At 39.0% G+C, this 19,207-nt stretch overlaps 1 protein-coding gene across 1 annotated transcript in view; it reads right to left on the bottom strand.

The window, feature by feature from the left end:
• MTCL3 (MTCL family member 3) overlaps window positions 1–12,351 on the bottom strand; it is a 39,047-nt gene extending 26,696 nt beyond the window's left edge. Inside the window, exons 1-4 of the mRNA XM_069077444.1 lie at window positions 11,966–12,351; window positions 11,049–11,875; window positions 10,318–10,542; window positions 8,837–8,995 (exon numbers count right to left, since the gene is read on the bottom strand). Of these exons, the coding sequence (XP_068933545.1) occupies window positions 8,837–8,995; window positions 10,318–10,542; window positions 11,049–11,875; window positions 11,966–12,242 (1,488 nt within the window). The 5' untranslated portion in view covers window positions 12,243–12,351. The remainder of the gene's footprint in view (window positions 1–8,836; window positions 8,996–10,317; window positions 10,543–11,048; window positions 11,876–11,965) is intronic.
• Window positions 12,352–19,207: the final 6,856 nt, after the last annotated feature.

The following is a 19,207-nucleotide window of genomic DNA, read 5'->3' as shown; positions in this document are numbered from 1 at the left end:
AAAATATTTCACATCCTATAAAAATTGCTCAAAGTAAAAGAAGATAAATTGGCACAAATTCCTATACTTTTGAAAAAAATCAGAGGACATTTGTCCCAGTGGTATGATTTTTCAACTGAAATTTAGACAAACCACTGGAGCTTTAAGGAAAATGACCCTCACAGCTGCAGTTTTAGTTTACCCTGAAAAAGACAGAACCTTCCAAATTGGCAAATCCTCTGATACTGTAGTGATGGCTGTCACTTGCTGAAGCTTTTTCAAAATCTATCTATGAAAATGTATCCATGATGTGCAGGGAGGCAGTGCATTTATCGACATACTAACATGTCATTTGTTCATTATTCACTTGAATAAATCGTAAATTGAGCTTTCTAATTATTTTCACTGTTATTCAAGACTCTTGGCCAACGAGATGGTATGAAATCTTACTTTGTCAAGCACAGAAAAACAACGGCAACTAATTTCATTAAAACATTTACTACTGTGTTTAATTGGCTATGATAATGAAAACAAATTGCGTAAACAATTGATTTAGTCAGAAGATTAATAAGGCATAGATGGAATTTTGTTTTGTCATAAAGGCTTTCTGCACTGAATCTCCATGAGAACAAATAATAGAACTTTTCCCTTTCCAAAGTTAAGTAGGCAGGTAAAGAAAGGAGAAATTAAAGGGAGAAGCTAAATGACAAGCCAAAATGTCATTCATCTTTTGAATAAAGGTTTTTTCTAACCATGAGCAGTAGCATCTAAAGCAGCAATAAAATAATAGCAGTGATATCAGATACATCATCTTACTTCCTGTAAAAATACATTCAAATATAAAATTCTAAAAGGATAAAGTGAATTGCAATATGGGCAATACTTTCTGTCATACACTAATGAGTTTGGCTAACCATCCATTTTATACTCACTCTAAAATGGATATGGATATTGAAAGCAAATGAACTAGTTCAAGAACATGTAGCAATCATCCTTTTTCTTTACTTTGTTCTTTTTTTCATCTTTTTCTTTCTTCTGTTTCTCTCCATAATCATTTATTGAGAAAAATGTAAAAGTTATATCAGGTGTCATAGTAGTAGAGGGGGCAGCTAGGTACAGTGGACAGTGTGACATCTTCCTGAGTTCAAATTCTGCCTCAGAAACTTCCTAGTTGTGTGACCCTGGGCAAATCACTTAACCCTGTTTGCCTCAGTTTTCTCATCTATAAAATGAGCTGGAGAAGGAAATTGCAAACCACTCCAGTATCTTTACCAAGAAAAACCCCAAATGGGGTCACTAAAAGTTGGACATGACTGAAACGACCAAACAGCAATGACAACAACAAGAACAGTAGAAGGACATGAGTGGAAAGGGGGAGGGAAGTTGGTATTGAAAGAATTATTCAAAAGAAATAGAAGTTGTAGTCTCCAAATTCCTTGAAAGATATTCCTAAGAGAACAAAAGGAAGAGGTCGAGCAGATTGGTTAGAACCTCTATGGATATGTTATTGTTAGGTCCATTTTACAGGTGACATTAATTGACTTTTCTTGGTCATATATCAGAGAGAATTAGAATTCAAGTTTTTCTCACTCCAAGACCAGTGCTTTATCCACTGCACTATAATATATGGGATAAGCAGTTATGGAGAGGTTGTAATCTTCATCAGCTTAGGGAGCAAAATCATTGATTCAACAAAGATCAAAATGAAATCTTTAGGGGCGGCCAGGTAGCACAGCAAGTAAGAGCACCAGCTCCAGTGTTGAGAAGACCTGGAGATCGAATCCCGGGCTCAGACACTTAGCACCCACCCAGAAATAGTAACTGGCCGTGTAACCTTGAGCAAGTTACTTAACCCCAATTGCTTAAAAAAAATGAAATCTTTATTAATTGATGTTGAACAATGAAAATATATTGCAGAAAATTATATAATCAAAGGGTTCTAAGCACTTCAAGAGCTCTGACTTGGTCCCAAGGGATCTTCTGCTCCAGAGGGCCCACACTCAGAAAGCTGACCTCATTCTTCAATGGAAGGTTTTAAAACAGGGGAGCAATATAATCAAAGCAGTGTCTAAGGCAAATTGGTCTGGCCATCATCAGGATGGATTGAAATGAGTGAAGCAGATGAAGTTCTACTAAATTAAGCTTCATGGAGTGTTAAAGATTTTAGACTGGTATTGTGGCAGCAAGAATAGAGAGAATGAGATACTTGTGGAAGATATTTTGAAGGAATAATAACCAGCATTTATATAGTATTTTAAGAGTCACAAAGTCTTTTTACATGTATTATCTCATTTGCTCCTCACAGCAACCCTGGGAGACAAATGCTATTATTGCCTCCATCCTACAAAGGAAGAAACTGAGGCAGACAGAGGTTAAATGACAGCTTAGTAAGTGACTGAGGCAGGATTTGAACTCAGGTGTTACTGACTCTAAAATCAACAGAACATTATATTGGAATATATGTATCAACAATTCATGATTCTGTCAATCTGGGAGCTCCCTGCCCTAATGCATTAATTTAGGAGTTAAATCTTGCTTCTTGAGGTTCAGAGAGGTTAAGTGATTAGTTCATGGTCACACAGTAAGTGCCTATGGTAAGAACTGAGCCCTGGTCATCCTGACTCCAAAACCACAACTCTATTTTCCATGCCATGCTTCCTTTCTAGGTATGGGTGATGGAAGCTAAAGCATGGAGAGCTAAAAGATAAGGGATATTAATGATGAAGACAGGGAAGTTTGCAGCTGGAAATTGTTTGGGGGTGGAGACAGGTTTGGTTTTGGACATGAATTTAAGGTGACATTTATGTGTGTATGTGTGTATATGTGTATGTATGTGTGTATGCACATATGCATATGTATGTTTATGTGTGTGTAGGTTATATGTGTGTGTGTAGCTGTTGGTGATATACGACCAGGGCTTGAATAAAAGGAGAAGGCAGAGATGGAGATGGAGACATTTAGGGGTCCTCAACATACAGAGGTAGTAGTTCAAACCAGAAGAATGAGTTCCTTGAGATTATAGACAGAAAAGAGTAAAAGGCTTTGAGGATCAGATAAGTCTTGTGGAACACTCAGAGACACTATTTCCAGCTTCTAATGAAGTTGTGCATAATTTAATAAAAACCTAAGAAAACCTTTTAATTCTCACACTGAAAAACATTTAAAATTAATTATGTAAACAGTACCCTTTGTAGCAACTTTCTTATTTCTATTTTCCTCCACCACATTTTTCAAGAAAATATTGACTAGTATGCTGGTATTGTTGTGAAAGGTGTGAAGCAGTCCAGCCATTTTGGAAAGACATTTGGAATGAGGCCCAGAAAGTTTCCAAATGGTACATATCATTTGATCCTACTACTAGGTCTATATTCCCCAGAAAATCAAAGAAAAAGGACAAGGATTTATAGGTCCAAAAATACTTATAGAAGTTATTTTTCCTGTAGTCAAAACTGGAAACTAAGGAAATACACTCTTAGTGGTCAATCGCTAAACAAATTGTGGTATTTTAATATAATGGAATATTATTGTACCATAACAAGTGATGAAATGGATAATTTTGGAGGAAACTGGGAAGACCTTTATTGATGCAGAGTGAAGTGAGAAGAACTAGGAGAATAATTTATGCAGTAACAGTTATCTACATATATAAATAATTATATACAATTATTACATAACACTATATAGAAAGACAACTTTGACTTCATAATTAATCAGTGAAATGATAGACTACAAGTCCAAAGGACTGAAGATAAAGTGACATATATATTTTAAAGATGGTTAATGACAAAATTTGTTTTGTCAAACTATGTGTATATATATATATATATATATATATATATATATATATATAGAGAGAGAGAGAGAGAGAGAGAGAGAGAGAGAGAGAGAGAGAGAAAGATTTATTTTTTTAATTTGCTTAATAGAGTGAGGGTAGTGGGAAGAACAGATTAATTTTTAAAATGCTTGTTATCTGAAAAACAAAGAAAATTGATGAATACTAACACCAGCTTATTTTGTTTAAGATGCCCATGTCTATGTTCCCTACTGAAATAAAAAAAATAAAAGTACTAAGAAAAATTATTTTGCCATACCTTGAAAAACCAGTTTCAAAGAAACACATGCTCATAGGCAGTGTTTTCATTAACCTATCACTTAACTGACAGCATTCAGGAAATTATGAAATATAGAATCTAATTGCATTGGGGGATGCTTTAGTTTATGTGAGGGGGGAAAGTAATTATATAGAGATCTATTTATTAAATAATTTTGTCTATAAATGTAGGGTGAGTGGTAGGGATACAACCATGACTTGTTATAAGACTACATTTAACCTTGTCACTCTTCAAGTTTCAAATACAAATTATTTTTTTTAAATATATTTCAATAGAAAGGATTTAGCTGGCAGAAATACAAAAAGATGTCTCAAGATGGATGCTGCCATATGAAACCAGAATGGTTAAGAGCCCTCTAGAGCAAGAAATGGGAAAAGCTGAGAAAATAATCCTCACAAGACGGACAATGACGATGGAAAAGGTGAAGACTGAAAGGGAAGTAGTCTTTTTGGAGAGGTAGAGTAGTGAGGGAGAGATGGGGAGAGAGAGAGGGAGACAGAAAGGGGGGGAGAGAAACTGGAATCCTCTAATTTAGTTAAGACGGTATACACAAATACTCTGTCTTAGCAATCAAAAAGCTAGTTGCTTTTGCCAGGTTGCTATCTTGTTAACAACCTGAATCTCCCTAAACATTATGGTAACTGGATGACTATGCCATTATTTTCTGTTATTCTTCTGTTTTCTCTTTCTTATAGATCTTTGTGTGCATAGTATTTCTTTAGTGAGAAGGAATGCTAACTAAATAATAGAAATGATGTGTAATCTGGAGTTCACTGGGCCCAAAGTTCACTGAGAGGTCCCACAGGCTTTCAGTTGGATGAACACTGGCTAGTACAGTTGCCCTGAAAAAAACTCAATTACTGTAGAACAACCTTCTGTCTTATAGACATTTTCCACCCCCTTTATTTCCCTTGCTTCTAGTTCCCAAGGTAGGAGACAGGCAGATATATGTGATCTGGTGCATGCAGAAACTGAGGTATAAGGTTGCTCTGAGAGCAACTGGTCAACATCCCTGAAGCCAGTTAAACCCTAAGCACCACAGCTTCCAGTCTCTAGCAGATGGTTCATTGGTCTCTGTTGTATTGTGCAGCATCTGCACATCTATTACAGCAGTCAGAGATTGGAAGCTAGAGTTGGCTTTTCACCGTTCTATTGCAGTTTATGTTTCATGATAGTACGAAATCAGCTTCTTCTATTCCATAATGGAATATTAGGGTTGGTTCCTCTTTCCTCAATTAGTGACTTAGCTCAAAGGCTAATATTCACCAAGGACTTGCATATGATGCTATTTTACAACAAAGGAAACAGATGGCTAACTGAAGTTATCTAAAGTCAAACAGGTATAAAATCAGACTTAGAATTCATTGTATTTACACACTCAAGGCTGTTTCCAGCCTAGTCTCCTCCTATATAAACCCAAGTGTGTACACATATGTACATAACATTCCCACTATCAGTCACCCCAGTAGTAGACTGTTGGCAAAGTGATTAGAAGCATGAAGCACAGTGCAGTAAAGTAATTTTTCTTAGGTTATAATGTACAAACCAGTAGGAAGCAAAGGAAAGAATCTAGGTTTTTGGATCCAGTGATCCCCATTAATATTCTCCTGAGAATTTCATATTTGGGTACTTGAAATCACCAGGGGAACCACAAAAACATCTGCCAACTACCAAGTGTGTACACATATGTACCACATAAATGGTTTCCTATTTTGATTTTTCTTGGAAATCAAATCACATAAGTAGACAATCAAGACTATATTCTGACTTAAATTCTGCAAAGTATGCTATGAGAAAGTTAATATATTATTATTACTCTGAAACTCGAAAAAGTTAAGGGGTCATATGGCTAGTGGCAGAGTCAAGATTCAAGTTTTAATAATCTGACTCCAAAATTAACACACTTTCTACTATACTGTTGCCTTTTTTAGCTTGTCTCAGGTCTTCTAGTCTATGTCTCACCCCCCACCCAATTTCTAGTCCTCTCCTTCCCTACCCCCTAAAGTGCATTCTGTTTCCCTATGTACAAGTTTTTTTTTCATTTGACTTGGTATGGATCACAAAACTACTATATCTTTATGAAACTATAACTGATTACAACATGTGTCTAAATATTCTTCCCTGTTCCCACCACTATTCTGAATATAGTCAGAGTATTTAAAGCAGAAGGCTCTGGAACAAATCCTGCCAAGATTTATAAAAAAACAACAATAACCCAACAACACTTTTCCCCAGTATTAGATGTAGAAAATTCAGATCAGTCTCTCTGTCTCTGTCTCTCTCTGTCTCTGTCTGTCTGTCTCTCTCTCTGTCTCTGTCTCTCTGTCTCTGTCTCTTTCTCTGTCTCTCTCTGTCTCTCTCTCTCTCTCTGTCTCTGTCTCTCTCTCTCTCTCTCTTTCTCCCTCCCTCCCTCCTTCCTTCCCTCTCTCTCTTCCCCCCAACCCCTCCCCCTCCCCTTCTCTCTTCTATGTGAAGGAAGCATCTATTCTTTTACCTATTGGACACTGAGAATTACTTCCTGCCAGTTCCTGGTTATTCCCTCCCCACCCTTAAGAGAACCACAATAAAAAAAGTTTGTCCCCAAACTTCTTTAATTCCCATCTGAACTCTTAGTTCCATGACACCAAAAGCAGTCCATGTAAATGACCTGATTTTTAGTTTTCATCTTAGTAAACAATTGGATTCTTCAGTTTTTATTCATATGTTTGGCAGAGTATAGAAATGGCCTAAGTGGAATACTGGAAATGAAATCTGAACAGGAAACAGAATTATCAGGTTAGTTTTCTGCACTTTTTTAAATGGCTTCCTATTTTGATTTTTCTTGGAAATCAAATCACATAAGTAGATAATCAATACTGTATTGTATAACCCATTCTTAAATTTCATAGTACCATTGGGACCCAAACTGACTTTTGTCCATGATGCTGTTATTTCTCATGTCTTTTCTTTTTAAATAGTACATATGTACTATAAATTTTCTTTCATTTATTAAAATTAGTTCTTCAATATTTGAACATCACCAAAATGACTGCTATCCTTTTTGCTCTGACTAAAAACTGCAGTCATTACAGAAATCAATTTTAAGGAAAAAAGCTAAAAAAACCTGTATTGCTAACATGAAAATTAACAAGCAGAAGCATCAATTACAGAATCTCATGTCCTTTATCCTTTCTACTTGTCCCCAAAACCATTTGCTACAAAAGCTTCAAAATATTTTGGAAATGTTATCATTCCCACTATCAGTTACCTCAGTAGTAGACTGTTGGCAAAGTGATTAGAAGCATGAAGCAAAGTGCAGTAAATTAACTTTTTCTTAGGTTATAATGTACAAACCAGTAGTAAGTAAAGGAAAGAATCTAGGTCTTTTGGATCCAGTGATCTCCATTAATATTCTCCTGAGAATTTCATATTCGGGTACTTGAAATCACCAGGAGAGCCACAAAAACATCTGCCAACTATCAAGGCAGTCAGCACAGGCTGTATTATGTATTCTCAGGCAATTTTCAAGGTAAAGTAGCAATGTACATCAAATAATAAGGTAATTAAGACAGTAATTTCTAGGCTCATCCATTCTTCTAGAATCTAGATCCAGATGCCCTATTCTTGACACCAAAAGACTAAATCTTCCCATCCCCCATTGCACAACCATTCATTCATTCATCCATCTATCCTTTTTGACACATTTATGTTAGAGTGGTTAGTGAAATTACTGTTATTAAAATCATTTTCCAGATAACAGAATGGCAAAGTGTTTTCTAATGGTTGATGTACCAAGTCAAATTACAGGGCCAGTATTAGAACCTTCTCAACTAATTCTTGGTATTAGACTATATTAACTAATCAATAATAATTTATTAAGCACCTATTATGTACTAAGTAGTGGGATACAAATATTTTGAATGAAATAATTTCAACTTTCAAGATTTTAACCATGTCTTACTTATCTTATTATACCACCAGCACCAAGCACAGTACTTAAATAAGCACTTTTAAAATATTTGTTGAATGAACAAATGAATGAACCTTAGCATAATCTGGAAAGAGAGCTAGAGTTGGAGCCAGGAGTAGGTTCAAATACCAATGCAAACACTTTCTACCTGTGTAATCATGGACAAGTCCCTGAAACTCTCAGAGCATCTGTTTACTCATCTGTAAAATGGGAATGATAATACTTATAACTACTAACATATAATACTTTAAGGTTAGAAAAGTGTTTTACAAACAATATTGAATTTAACTAATGTATCTTGTACTACCTACCTCATAAGGTTGTTCAGAAAAGTACTTTCCAAGCTCTAAAGAACCAAATAAATGTGAATCATAATAATTATTACTCTTAGTCTCAGTCTTTGAGGTTAGGCAAATGTTTGGTAATAATAATCATAGCTAATATTTATATGTACCAGGCACTGCACTAAGTTTTTTACCACTATTATTTAATTTTGATCCTCACAACAATCCTGGCAGGTAAGTGCTACTATTATACACAGCTAGAAAGTATTTGAGGTCAGTTTTGAACTCAGGTCTTCCTGATTCCAGGCCCAGGGCTCTATCTATTGACATACCTGAGACAGTTGCAGCCTATTTGCCAACCATCCCATAAATGACAGAATCCCACAAAGGCAAACAACTCTTAGTAACAGGTTTCAAGGAAGAAATGATATTTGACAACAGTCATCTTAAATAAAATTGAGGGTTTTTTTTAAGAGCTTAAGGTACCCCACATAAAATATTTCAATACTTACCTCTTTCATTTTTTCCAGTTCATTCTGTAAAGCCTGTTTTGCTATTTCAACTTCTATAAGCTGTTGCCTCAACTTCTCATTTTCATCTTCTGTTGTGGTACGTTTTTCTTCTACATTTTCCAATTCATGGTGAAGTCTCACTGAGACATCCTTTGCAACCTAAATTAAATTATATTTTCAAAATCACTGAACATAATTATATCATGATTAGAGCTTACTAAATGTTTGCAGCAAATAGGAAAAATATGTCAATATTTGATTTTAGTTTTCATACTAAACTTGTATGATGAAGGTCTTTCTTTACATTTCCTAGGGAAAAAAAGTCAAACATTCTTGGTTAGCAGGTTTCAATTTTTCTTGGAAATTTAGCTTTGATTTCAGTAGTAGGGAAGAACTAAATGAATATTGAAATTCATTTAAAAATGCCTCCTTGACTTCCTTCAAAATGAGAATAAGTTAACCATATTTCATTTTTATATTATATGCAGTTTCAGAAAAAGTGCCCCTCCCCCTACATCATAGAAATCAATACAGTGTGTGATTATTGACTATGGCAACACATTTTGTGGTTGAATTTTCAACTCAGATTCCAAAAGGGGGAGGGGGAGAAACTACTGCTGACTGATAACACCTGTTTGATAATTTCCAACATTTCTATGATGAGATTTTCTCCCTTGGGAGAAGTTTTGAAAAGCAGGTCATTTCAGCTGAAGTTCAAGATTAACCCAATGACTTCATTTCTCTCCACTTCTTCAGCTCTTTGGGAAGCAGCAAATGGACTGCATTTGGTATTGAGAAGGGATGAGAGGAGTTGTAAAAGGGAGGTATGGGGAAAGCTGGGGGAGAAAGAAGGAGTTTGGACTATCTTAGAGCTGGAAGAAACAGAAGATCTCTAATGTTCCTTTTGAGATCTCTAATGTTCCTTTAGAGATCATTTAGTCCACATTTACAGGTGAAAAAATTGAGGGCAAGAAATTTTGCTTAAGGTCACAAAGCTCATGAGAAACTGATACTGTACAAGAACTCAGATCTCCTGATTACTAGTTTCAGGATTTCTCTCTGTTGTATATCTTTCAATATGGCCTCCCACTGAAGAGGTTTCCATTCTGTTAACCCTGGGCATCCAACATCCTAATAAAGTTTAGATGCTGAACAGCTCAGAGAAATGACATCTTCAGTTTGTCTTGCCATCGCCACTCCTTTGCTAATCTCTAGGAAATGGAAAGGCAACTCTTCCCCCCGGTTTGTGTTTTTTTTTTTTTTTTTTCTGGAGGATACTACAAAGAGTTCTGTCTGGCAAGAAACCCCATATCTGGAGCTAATTCTTGATTCCTCTTTTGTGCCTGATTATCTTGCTGCATGCTCCACCCAGCCTCTAACTCTCTGCAGAGCCCTGCCCACCCACCCCAACTTCCTTTAAATGCCCCACCCACTAGGCTCTCCAAAGATTCCTGGCTGCTCAACTCCTATTCCGCACAAACCTTGAGATCTTGCTCCATACTTCTTAGTAGCTCCCCATCAATTTCCCCAGTCTGCGCATAGCGGAGTCTCTTGCGTTCTGCTTTGCGGAGGCGGTACTGCAGAATTCGGCAGTTTTTGTTGGCTCTTTCCAACTCGTGGCGCATTTCCTGCAGCTGACAGGCATCCTCCTCAAAGAAACTGTCCCTCATCTCATCCATTTCGGTCCTCAGTTCATCAATTTCGTTCTGAAAAGAGGAAGGAGAGAAGGAAGCAGTAAGAGACTGAGTCTACATTAACTTCCCCCTTAAAACCCCACCCTATAGCAACTCATCCCCAATATATAGTAGTTAGAAAGGAGTGTCAGGGAAAGGGGGAAAGCAGTAAATTGGGCCCTCCCTGGTCTTCTTTCTTTTCCAGAAAATATGGTACAAATTAGGACCATGAAAGAATTAAAGACTCCAAAGTGGATTCTCAATACAACCTAACATTATCAAACCCATGCTCTATCATTTCCTTCCAAAACAAATACTTAGGAACTAGGAAAATGCCTAGGTTGGATTATAGGCAATAAAGGGAGGAATTGGTTTTCATATTTGGAATTTGCTTTGCCCTTTCCTCCCTGGATTTCCTTCCTTTCGTGTCTATTTCATGTCTAGACAGCATAACAGGTTAGAAGCATCTCTCCCTTAACCCGACACACCCTATTTCTTTCAGGCCCACACCCTTCCCCTCCACTGCTCCACACCCTCACCTTGAGGGTTTCATTCTCCTCTCGCAGCTTCTCCATTTCCTCTTGCATCTCTTCTTGTTCCTGTAGCTGCTGCTGTTGCTGCGGTGGTGAGGGCGGAGCAGTCGCCTGCATCCCCCCGCTGCTTGGGCTACCCCCTGCCCCCTGCTGTAGGCCCTCTGCTGCAGCCGCCATTGGGGAGGGGGAAGGGGAGGAAAGAGGCTCCGAGGCGGCTGTGGCGACTGAGTTGTTGCTACTGCTATTGCTGCTGCTCTTGGTTTGCATTTGAGCTGCTGCTGCCGCTGCTGCCGCCGCCCGCTCCTTCTTGAGATGAAACTGAATGAGCTCAGTCTGCAGACATCCCTCTTTCCAGTAGCCGCCACCGCCCCCAGCAACAACACTCCCGGGGTTTCTACCGGTGGGGACCGGGGTTTTGCCAGTAGAAGAGGAAGAAGAGGATGGTGAAGAGGAGGCCGCCTCTCCTCCGCCGCTGCCACCCCTCTGTGGCGTGCGCCCGGCTTTACCTCGCCAGCCTCTGGGCGGCGGCGGCTGCAGAGCGCCCCCCTCCTTTTCCCCAGAGCCTCCTCCTGCTCCTGCTCCTCCCCCTTCCCCTCCCCCTCCTCCTAGCTGAGCCTTCTCCGCTGGTTTGGGGGTCGCGGCTTCCCCATCCCGAGACGCCTCCTCAGTGGGACAGGGTCTCCTGTTCCCCACCGTGGTTGGGGTACCGGCTGGGGATGCTTCAGCACCACCTCCTGTTTGGACAGCTCCCAGCGGGGAGCCTTTGAGCGTAGCAGGCGGTGGCTGCTTTTCCCCTGCCCCTCCTCCTCCTTCCCCTCCTCCCCCTCCTCCTCCTCCGCTGCCGCCACCGCCTCCACCACCACCACCACCACTACCGCCGCCGCCACCACCTCCCCGGATGCCAGTGGGAGTCACTAGGCGACTGCTATTGGATTTCGATCCTTGCTGTTGCTGCTGCTGCAGAAGCTGCTGCTGCCGGGCAGAGTTGAGTTTGGTGCCCGCCCCTACCGGAGACCTGGCGGCAGTGGCTGTTTGTCGGACTGTACTGTCCCGGGGTCTGGCCGGTGACTGAGCCCTCTGCTGCTTTCTGCTGCTGCCCTCAGGATGAAGGCGAGGCTCCGCGGTGGCGGCAGCAGCAGCAGCTGCAGCTGCAGCAGTAGAAGCAGCTGGGGCAGTGCCCCCGACAGGTAGCTGATTCATGGCTGTTCGCGGATGGTTTATCTAGACTCACATTCCCAAAAGGGATTGAACGACTTTCATCATTCGGTGATCCTCCTGCTTAATGATCGCCATTGCCAACTGCTTTATCTTTAAAGCTGTAAAAGAAATAGGAGACAAACATGCTTGTCTTGATTGTTATAGGGCAAAGGGTACTCTCCCTTTGGAGATCGACGAGTGAAAAATGATGATGCTTGGGAGGTACTTAACACAAATGTGCTTTTATCCTAATGGAGGAAAATGCCAAGTTTCTACTTCCGAGAATAGTCTTGGGAGATGCCAACTCAGCTTTCATTTTAGGGATGTGCTGTCATTATTACCCTTCACACTAATATTCAGACTCAGAAACTTTCTAGGTAGGGTTCTATTTTGGATGCTATGGTTGTATTCGATATAATTAGGCATATGATGTGGAAAATTGTGTGATTATGTAGTGAGGGGCTTGAGTCTGAAGGAGCAAGGGGCAGGAGAAAGAGGAGAAAAGAGAGAAAGAATGGAAGGAAGGGGGAAGGTGAAAGGGGGATCATAAAGAGGCCCATGAGGAGAGGAAAGGGGAGAGGAGAAAGAAAAGAAAGGGAGGAGAAAAAAAAAAGTATTACAACAGTAGCAACCATAGATAAACAAAACAATTTCAAACTATGTTTTGGTTGATATAAGAATATTTATCCATACCACATGTGCTTTTGAAGCATGGTGAAGTCAACACTTGGAATCATTTGAAAAGGAAGAAAACAGCTTGGTGCAGTGGAAAAAAGCAATAGATTGGGTATCCAGACTTTAGTTCTAGTTCAGGTTCTGCAAGTCACAAACTTCATAACCTCCAGCAAGATCCTTATTGTTTGTATTTCTTGGTTTTCCTAGCAGTAAAAGGAGGGAGTTGAACTAAATGATCTACAAAATCTCAGGATTTACAACCGGAAGGATCCCTGGAAATCATCTACTCCAACTCTCCCATTTTACAGATGAGGAAACTGAGGCCCAAAGATTTTGAATGATTTGACCAAAATCACACAGATAGTAAGTGAAAAATTCTGAATTTGAATTTAGTTTTGCTGACTCCAAACTCAGAGCTCTTTCCAATTCACTATACTGTCTACTGTCTAGCTTAAAAAACAAAAAATTCTAGAAGATGAAATTATATGGCTTGTCAAAATATGAGATGGGGAATTGCTGATCCCATTTTCTTTGAGTTTCAGAACTTGAGACCTCTCTCTGTAGTATAGCCAATGTATTTTAAAAACTCAATCAAGATAAGGCTGACTCATTTAACTTGCCATCCTGATGTTTTCCACTGTGTCTTTAAGAGCTGCCACCTTAATTCAGAACACTGAGGAATAAAGTCTCAATATACAGTCTGTCACTGGCCTTTACAGGATAAGCTTTTTTTCAGCTTTGTGGGGCCTATCAACTTACATTCCATAGAATAGGATCAATTCTATAATACAATAATATATAATTGCAATAGTTTACATTTACATAGCATTTTCAGAGGCAAAATGGAGTAGTATATAGTGGTTAGAGTTCTGGATTTGGAGTCAGGAAGACCTGGGTTTAATTCCACCCCTGCCCTTTACTAGATATGACCATGCTTAAATCATTTAACCTCTCTGAGCCTCAGACTATAAATGATAGATGGGCTACAATCCTTGATTCACCTGTGAAATCTAAGATTTATAAAACACATTCCTCACAACAACCCTTTGAATTAGGTAACAATTTTTATAGGTGAAGAAACTGAGGCACAGAGAAGTTGTTACTTGATTTAAAATGAAACTCCAAAACAAATTCAGAAAATTATTGTAACTTACAAGTCTGTCTTCTAGAAAATAAGGCCAGAAGAACCTGTCTATAACACATTATTATCTACGGTGACTATAATGGGAAATTTTAGTTCCTTTTGGATGATAATTAGCACTTATTTTCTGTTCCTTATCCTACACGGAGACTATCAACTTGTCTCTCCTTTGGGAAATAATAAATAACTCTTTGAGGTAGGGTTTATTGCCGGTAATCTTGAACATTCTACATTTTACTGGTCTTTTGAATCTTTATATTAATAATTTTATCATTTCTATGAATTATTTGTATTTGGGTATACTTGATATATTTAAATTTTACATATAAATGAATGTGGGTATGTATTTAAGGTACAGAATCTCAAATTTCTTTTTATCCCTTCAGTTAATTTCTTTATGTATGATGATTCTGTGAAAAAAAAATGTAATAAGTTTTCTATAGTTTTCCAAACAAAGAACGATACTTCTAAGAACGTTCATTATCCTGAGCTAGCTGTATCCTAGAAGAGAACTACTCAGAGGAACACAGAGGTTGATTCCGTTTTGCAAGGTCAGAGTCCATTTTATATCCTCTGTGAAAATTAGATTATGGAGTATTCTCCATTGGAAAAGGCCAATTGGCAATATTGGAGTTACCAGCAATCTTGAGATTCCTCCACCCCTCACCCCCAAGAGAAAAACCTAAAAATGACTGTAGGAAAAGTGCATGACTTGGCAAAAAGTTCCCAAGTATTAATTGCTCCTAATAGAACTTAGGTTTCTGGCTACTCTGGTAGCTGTATATAGTTCATATATTATTCCCTCTAGTATTCCACATATCATTTCATACATTATTTATCTTCCTTCAGTATTTTAAATATTATTTATCCTCTGTCTACTCAGTATTCACTGAATTGAAGCCATATTGCACCTGGAGTTAGGGGATATCCATCCCCCCAAAAATAGAGAACAAAGAAAACCTTGAAGAAAGTTGAGTCACAACTTGCTTTCTTCATCTTCTCCTCGAATTCTATTTATTCGCAAGATATCTGCAAGCCCTCCTGAAATTTTACTGCATCAAAGTCATTGGAAAGGGCCCAACAGACCTAAGTCGAGTTACAATGCCAGTGGGATTCTAACTGGCAGGGGCCAACTGCAATCCAGGGCACACTTGGCAGGTTACCATTAGACTGCAGTCTGCCCTACTGCTTTCTGCCCAGAAACAATGTCCCAGACCGCTCTAAATCAGCACCACACACGGGCGACCAGTTGCCATCACGTGGTTGTCAGAAAGTGACAGAACCGTAGCCTCTCAAGCTTTTCTCAATAGAAATCTCCGTCCAAGAAACCAGAAGAGCAGAAGGAAAAACAAAATGACTAACAGCTACAACAACAATAACAAAAGCTCCCATTTCTTCCCAAACGCACAGGTTTCAAGTGCCAGCTAGGCTGCCTTATTAGGAATCCGGAATTTCGTTTTAGAAGTGCTTACTTTACACACGATCCGACCGGTTTGGGAAGGATACAAGGTTCCAGCATTAAAAAAAAAAATTCCGGGAACACTAAGGGAAGATTTGTAGTGGAGCCGTTCTTAAAAAGTGAAGGAAAGTTCAGTTTCGCGGCATAGAACCCTTTCCATGTCCCCTTCCCCACCCGAGCTTCAGAACAATGGCGTTAATGTTAGGCGGCGTGGGTGGTGGCAGCAAACGAGCGAGAGAGCAAGCGTTTATTACTCACCCAGGATGCCAACTGTCCAGCTGCTGTTGCCTAGACGAGTTCACGCGAGGTACCAAGCTGGGCCAGGCTCTTCTCAAGAAGTGCAATAGAATTCAGGGGCTGACCTCACCGGGCCTGCTTGAAGAGGGAATTACTGACTGAAGAGGGAAGGAAGAAGAAAGGAGAAAGCAAAGCAAAGAAAGAGGGGGGAAATGCTCCAGCGAGAAGCACAACGTCTAAAGAAGCCACGCCCAAGGCTGGACCAGCTAGATCCACTCCTAGCGCCCCGTCCTCGTTTACTCGCACGTGGCCACAGATAACAAAGCCAATAGAAAAAAGAGGGCTTTGCTCATCGCTCTCATTGTGAGGCAAAATTTTCTCTCTGGTTCAGCCCGCCCCAGGGAGGCTCGATCTTCTCGATCAATTATTTATTTGCACTTTCCTAAGAAGGCGTACTCGAACCGCTAGTTGGTCTGTGACGTCTCCTGATGCAGCCGCACTGTGCTTGCTTAGGACGGGACTGAAGCTGGCAGGATGAGATAAGAGGGTCTCTTTGTTTGCTCACTTTAATTTTCGTCTGAGCTTTCCACTCTGTGTTCGTTCGCCACTACTTGGACAGTTTCCCCAAGGAGATCATGGTTGGTCTTACTGTCCCATAGACCAAGGATTTCTACAGTTACTGATAAAAGGAATGAAAAAAAAAAAAAAAGAATTATGTATACATAAAGGAAATCCTCTCCTTTTGGGTGTGCCCTTTTTACATTTCTTTGTCTTTTCATTTCTTAAGTGTCCTCCCCCCTCTCTCCTTCTGAAACGAGGGACAGAAGCTTAGAAAGGAATCTTCTTTGAGATCATTGATCTTAATTTTAATGTGTGGGAAGAAGGGTCAGGAAACTAAGAAAAAAGGGAGTGGGTTGGAGGCAGCACAGGGTCTTTTCTTTGGCTATTTATATTGGTTCATGTAGGTACAAAACAATTTAAACGGTGAATTGTTTTCTTTTTCTTACTTTTTAAATGAGAAATTATTATTAAAGTCTTTTGGTTAAGGAAGAGCCTCCACATGAGCCTGAAGGACTCAAAACTGAAAAGATCATCTCCCTGAAATTTTAATTCTCCTACAGACCATATAATACATTTGTAGGTAAAATCCTCTAATTAGAAATGCTGCCTGGGATAGTGGCTAGAGTCCTGGACTGTGACTCAGAAAGTGAAAAGAGCACTGGACTTGGAGTCAGGAAGACCTGAGCTTGAATTCTGGCTTACTAGTTGTGTGACCCAAGGAAAATCACTTAACCTCAATCTTCCTCACTTTCCTCATCTGTAAAATGGGGATAATCATACTTATCTTACAGGGTTGTTGTGAGGAACAAATGATATAACTTCTGTAAAGCAGTTAGAAAGCCTTAAAGATTATAGAAATGTTGCTGCTACTGAGGAATTCCACCTCAGGGACTATATTTCCAATTTGGGTGAGTCTTTTAACCTCTTTGAGCCTCAGTTTCCTCCTCTAGATACCTTACAAGGTTCTTGACAGGAGAGCTCTCCAAATAATAAAGTGATTTACAGCATAAAAGTGTAAAATCCATAACACTTGAAATTGTTTTCTTGAGACCCAATTTCTTTACTTCCTACTGCTTTATCTGGGGCACCCTCACCTTAGCTTCATATGGTTTACTAGATTGTAAGATCTTTGAAGATAGAAACTATTTTATTTCTTATACTGTCTGTCTAGCACAATATCTATCTACTAAGTGCTTAATAAACCATCTTTCAGATTTGTTTGCCCTTGGATATAAAAAAGTGCAATATAGGAAGAGTTTTTATAAGTACTTTGCCCATAGATTGTAATCTAAAGTCATTGGCAAACACTTGCAAAGAGTTCAACTCAGTATAACAACAACAATAACAAAGGACGATTAGGTGCCAGATTATTGCTTAAATATTTCAAGCAGTATTTGATATAGAAATAACCATTAGAACCACGTGGGGCTTTCTTAGTAAAGACACTATTTACTGTTTCCTTCTCCAGCTCATTTTACAGATGAGAAAATGGAGGCAAGGAAGATTAAGTGCTTGTCCAAGGTCACTCAGTTAGTTAGTGTTTGAGGCTGAGTTGAGCCCAGATCTTCTTGATTCCAGACCAGCTACTTTATCCACTATACCCCCTAAATGCCTACAAATATGGTTTTGATAACCATATTTCATTTTAATAGATTTCTTTTATAATATTATGTATTTTATTTTGTGCATTTAGAAACATTATTCTGAGCAGGGCTCCATAGGTTTCATTGGACTACCAAAGGAAGTCATTAAACAAAAAAGGTTAAGAACTGTTCTAGGTGCTTCCAGTCTATTAGAGTGTTCCACTTCCATGGCAACACATTTCCTTTAATGTAATATTAATAGTTTCAGTAAAATTAGCAGATTTAAAAAATTAATTTATTCACCAAGATTGAACTACTTGTATAACTAAATTAGCAGTTAATGTCACTAAATTCTTCATTTTACGGTTTGTTATAAGTATACTTTCCACATATCTAGTAGGTTGCCAAACCTTGCCCATTTGCCCACACAGAATCTTCTTCTTGCATTGCTTTCTCTCTGCTCAAACAGTGATCATGCTAGTTCAGGCCCTCATTACCTCCCCTTTGGACTATTTCAATAGTTAACTAATTGGTCTCCCTACATGGTCTGTTTCTTCTCCAATTCTTTCTGTACAGAGCTGATAAAGTGGTCTTCCTTAATTGAAGGTCTCATTACATCCCCCTACTCAGTACACTCCAATGGTTCCCTATTGTCTTTAAGATAAAATATAAATTCCTACTTTTTGTCTTTTAAAAAAGCCCTTCATAGTCAATCTAGTTTTCCAGCATCATTAAACACTCTTTCCCTTCTCACACTCTACAATACAGACAACTGGCTTTCTTGCTATTCCCTATTCATGATATTCCATCTTTTATCATTGTGCCTTTGCACTGGCCATTCCCCATGTCTAAAATACTCTCCCTCCACACCACTACCTTGTAGACTCTCTTTTCATTAAAAAAAAAACACCACAGTTCAAGCATGACATTTTACATGAAGCCTTTCCTAATTCTCTCATTTACTAGTGCCCTCTCTCCAAAAATGTCTTGCATACAGTTTGTCTTTATTCTATATATAATTATACGTTTACATGTTGTTTCTATCAATAGAATGGAAGCTCCTTGAGGACAGGTGCTGTTTCACTTTTTTCTTTGTACCTCCTAGGTTTATTTAGCACAGTGCCTGGCATATAGACACTTAATAAACACTTTAATGATTGAGGGAATAAACCTCAAAGGAGAAGAGGTTGCTATGATTCTGGCAGAAGAAGGGCTCTGGGTTGTGAGGAGAAGTAAGGACTATGTTGATTTCCTCAGTGGCATTGTCATCATCATCATCATTGTCACCATTATCACCACCACCACCACCACC

This window comes from Petaurus breviceps, unplaced genomic scaffold (assembly GCF_028583685.1).
Source record: "Petaurus breviceps papuanus isolate PSGF00001 unplaced genomic scaffold, PetGlider_PUasm1.0 90977, whole genome shotgun sequence".
In the NCBI taxonomy this organism is placed as follows: Eukaryota; Metazoa; Chordata; class Mammalia; order Diprotodontia; family Petauridae; genus Petaurus; species Petaurus breviceps.
The sequence above is the reverse complement of the archived record's forward strand: the minus strand, read 5'-3'. Positions and strand labels throughout refer to the sequence as shown.